This window comes from Acomys minous (assembly GCF_964271855.1).
Source record: "Acomys minous genome assembly, chromosome: 14".
NCBI classification, from domain to species: Eukaryota; Metazoa; Chordata; class Mammalia; order Rodentia; family Muridae; genus Acomys; species Acomys minous.
The window spans coordinates 57,960,816-57,964,087 of NC_140496.1; the positions used below are offsets into that span (position 1 = coordinate 57,960,816).

A 3,272-nucleotide genomic window follows, 5' to 3' on the forward strand; every position below is an offset into this window, starting at 1 on the left:
CAAGTTCCAAATTGCACAGATCTACCATTGCATGTTTATTTGATTGTTTTCCACTTAACTTCCACTTACCAAACACTCTGTGTGTGTGCGTCCTGGGTGAATGAGTTATTTTCCAAAGCATCACTGCTGTCCAAGAGTTTACAACCTCACTAGGCAAGTTAAACAGAGACGTAGATTAATAATAAATCAAATCAAAACTAAGCAGCTCAGTGGAACGTGTGGAAGGCCAGAGCTGATTCCCCCCGAGCCCGGCGGATGGATGCAGGCGGTCCCACAAGTCTGCCTTATCTGGGGCTTGGTGCTGACTGCTCCTAGCCTAGCAGAGCAGCCTGTGTGCATAGTTTCTTACCAAGGATATTTTAATGGAATCCCTTCTTCCTGCCACCATTTCACACTACACAGAGCAGGTGAGCACTCCCAATTCCCAAAAGATCACCATCTCCTTCCCAAACAGGATAGAGTCTGTGGTCCTCAGCTCACTGCTCCCAAACTTCAGACAAAAGCAGGAAAGAATGAGTGTGAGGTCTCTAGTTTCCCTTTAACTCTGTTACATAAATAATATAAATCCAGCGGGCCATGTTGGCACATGCCTTTAATCTCAGCACTCAGGAGGCTTAGGCAGGTGGATCTCTGTGAGTTCAAGGTCAATCTGGTCTAGAATGCATGTTCCAGCCCAAACAGAACCACATAGTGAGACCCTGATTAACTTAATCAAATAAGTCAATTAATTACATACAAATATATAAAATATAAATATATTTTATTTGATGAATATACAAATAGCATTCAATATATAATATAGTACATATTTTATGTTTATATAGTACATTACACATATTATTTTGTACATAATTTAAAATATAAAAATATATAATATAATGTATATTAAATCAATTTAAAAATAATGTAAATTCTTTTTGGTACCATTACTTGTGGCTTCATGACTTTTAGGACACACTTCCAGAACTTTCTCTGTTCAGTCATAACTCACAGCTGTGCATCAGCACTCTCAGCTGTAATCTAAAGATGGGAATGATAGTATCTGCCTTATGGAGCGATCATGGGTAAAGCGTGAGTTAAAATACACGAAGTGCTTCCAATCGGGCCCGCTGTGCCTATAAAAGTCACACAGCCTATACCTTATCTGTCAAGACTCAGCTACACATTTTCATAAGCTAGGATGGATGCACCCACACTGCTCTGCGGCTGGCTTTTTTTCATTTAATGATATAGCGGAATGCCTTCCCTCCTGGGACAGTTTTTTAAAGTGCAAAGAGACCATTAGATCCTCTGAGCGGTTTTTCAAAAGTGATAAGCAGTTTGGGGGAACGGCGCCGGTTCTTCTAGGGTGTTCGTTCAAGGTGACACAGTAGCTTCAGGAAGGGCTGAGTGTAACGCTGCTTGAGGCTGTTGAGGGTCTGAGGGCTGAGAACCGCCGTGGGGCTTCTCTAGCATAAATTTTGTGTTTCTATTTAAGCAGCAAAAGCATATTTTCCTCAACAAAATCTAAGGTTGAAGTAAAATAATTTTAACTCACTTTGGGGCTAGACGCGGTGCTGCAAACCTTCAGTGCCGGCTCGTAGGCATCAGAGGCGAGTTGCTCTCTTGAGTTCAAAGCTAGGCTGCTGGTCTACATAAGCAAGATCCAGACTAACCGGAACGACATAGTAAAACCAAACAATAAACCAACCCAAAACCAAAAAACGCACTTGATTAATTTATTAGATGAAATATGTCATATTTACCATAAAGCCTACTATAAGATCAATAAACTTATTTTAATAACAAAATTTGGAATCCAGGAATTTGTATAGTAATTACGGTTTTATCAGCATAAGCTTCAATGAGAGACTAAGAAAGATCCTTGTGAAAATCCTATGCCAGTGTTGTATTGGTTACTTGACCTGCTGCCTGGACAAAATACCTCATAAAAGCAACTTAAAGAAGGAAGGGTTTCTCTTGCGTCCCCGCTATGAGGGTACAGTTCACCAAGGCAGGGAAAAGGTACAGCCGGATGGATGAACAGGAGGCAGCTGGTCACGCGGTTGGTATGAGGCTGGTCACATGGTCACTGTTAGCATGAGGCAGCTGATCACACGCGTAGTCAGGAGGCAGATGTTGGTGCTTATCTACAGATCTTCTCTTTTGGGGTCGGGGGGTGGTCGAGACAGGGTTTCTCTATGTAACCTTGGCTGTTCCTGGACTCACTTTGTAGATCAGGCTGGCCTCGAACTCACAGCAATCCGCCTGCTTCTCTCTCCCGAGTCTTCTTAAACGACAGAACCCCTGCAAGTTTACAATCGAGATTAACCCACATCACCAACATCACCTTTCTTCACAAAGAATTAAGGCCAGGACGCAGCGCTTTGGAGGTCCCCTGGACCTGTCTCTCTTCGACAGTGTTTGATGGAACAGACCCGGGGACTGTCTCTTTCTTTGCTAGCCTCCAGCCGCCTTACAGTCTTTCCAGTTGCAGCCGCCCTCCGCTCACTGGCCTCGGCCAGCATCGGCCGTTTGTACCTGGTCAACTTGCACCTGAGCCTCCTACACCTACCTCTCTCTGGGCTACTATTTCGATCGGGGTGACGTGGCTCTGGAGGGTGTGAGTCACTTTTTTCGTGAATTGGCTGAGGAGAAGCAAGAGGGTGCCGGGTGGTTGCAGAACCACGCACTCTTCCAGCGTGTGCAGAAGCCGTCTCAAGATGAGTGCGGTAAAACCCAGGTGGAGGCCATGGAAGCTGCCTCGGCCCTGGAGAAGAGCCTGAACCAGGCGCTCTTGGATCTTCATTCCCCGGGTTCTCTCCGCACAGATGCTCATCTCTGTGATTTCTTGGAAAACCACTTCCTGGATGAGGCTGTAAAGCTCATGAACAAGACCGACAAAACCTAACGGACATCGGACATCCAACGTCTGTAGGCCGGGCGCAGCCAGCGCAGACTAGCGGGCTGCAGGCGGCTCTGGGCGAGTATCTCTTTGAACGGCTCACTGTCACGCACGACCAGGAGGCCTCCTCCCCTTCCACGGGGCTCGCTCCTCTTCTACACCAGCCATTAGGACCTCCACCTGAATGAACCTCTCAAGCTACTTAGGCAGCTTTGAAACGGCCCTGGAGCCCCTCCCAAGTCTTGGATCTAATAAAAATAATGCTTTTTGAAACAGATAAAAAACCAAAAACAAACAAACAAACAAACACCAGAGGAGATTCTGCCTATGTTTAACATTAAAAATAACTAAAAAATAAAGACGAAACATTTTACTAGAAAAAGTGTCT

General features: G+C 45.0%; 1 protein-coding gene across 1 annotated transcript; it reads left to right on the forward strand.

Annotated features, from left to right (window-relative positions):
• Nucleotides 1-1,972: 1,972 nt before the first annotated feature.
• On the forward strand, nucleotides 1,973-2,890 carry LOC311582480 (ferritin light chain-like; the record flags this gene model as incomplete). Its single annotated transcript, XM_084755641.1, has 2 exons — nucleotides 1,973-2,048; nucleotides 2,541-2,890. The coding sequence occupies 2 exons, from the start codon at nucleotides 1,973-1,975 to the stop codon at nucleotides 2,888-2,890; spliced, it is 426 nt and encodes a 141-aa protein (XP_084611767.1).
• Nucleotides 2,891-3,272: the final 382 nt, after the last annotated feature.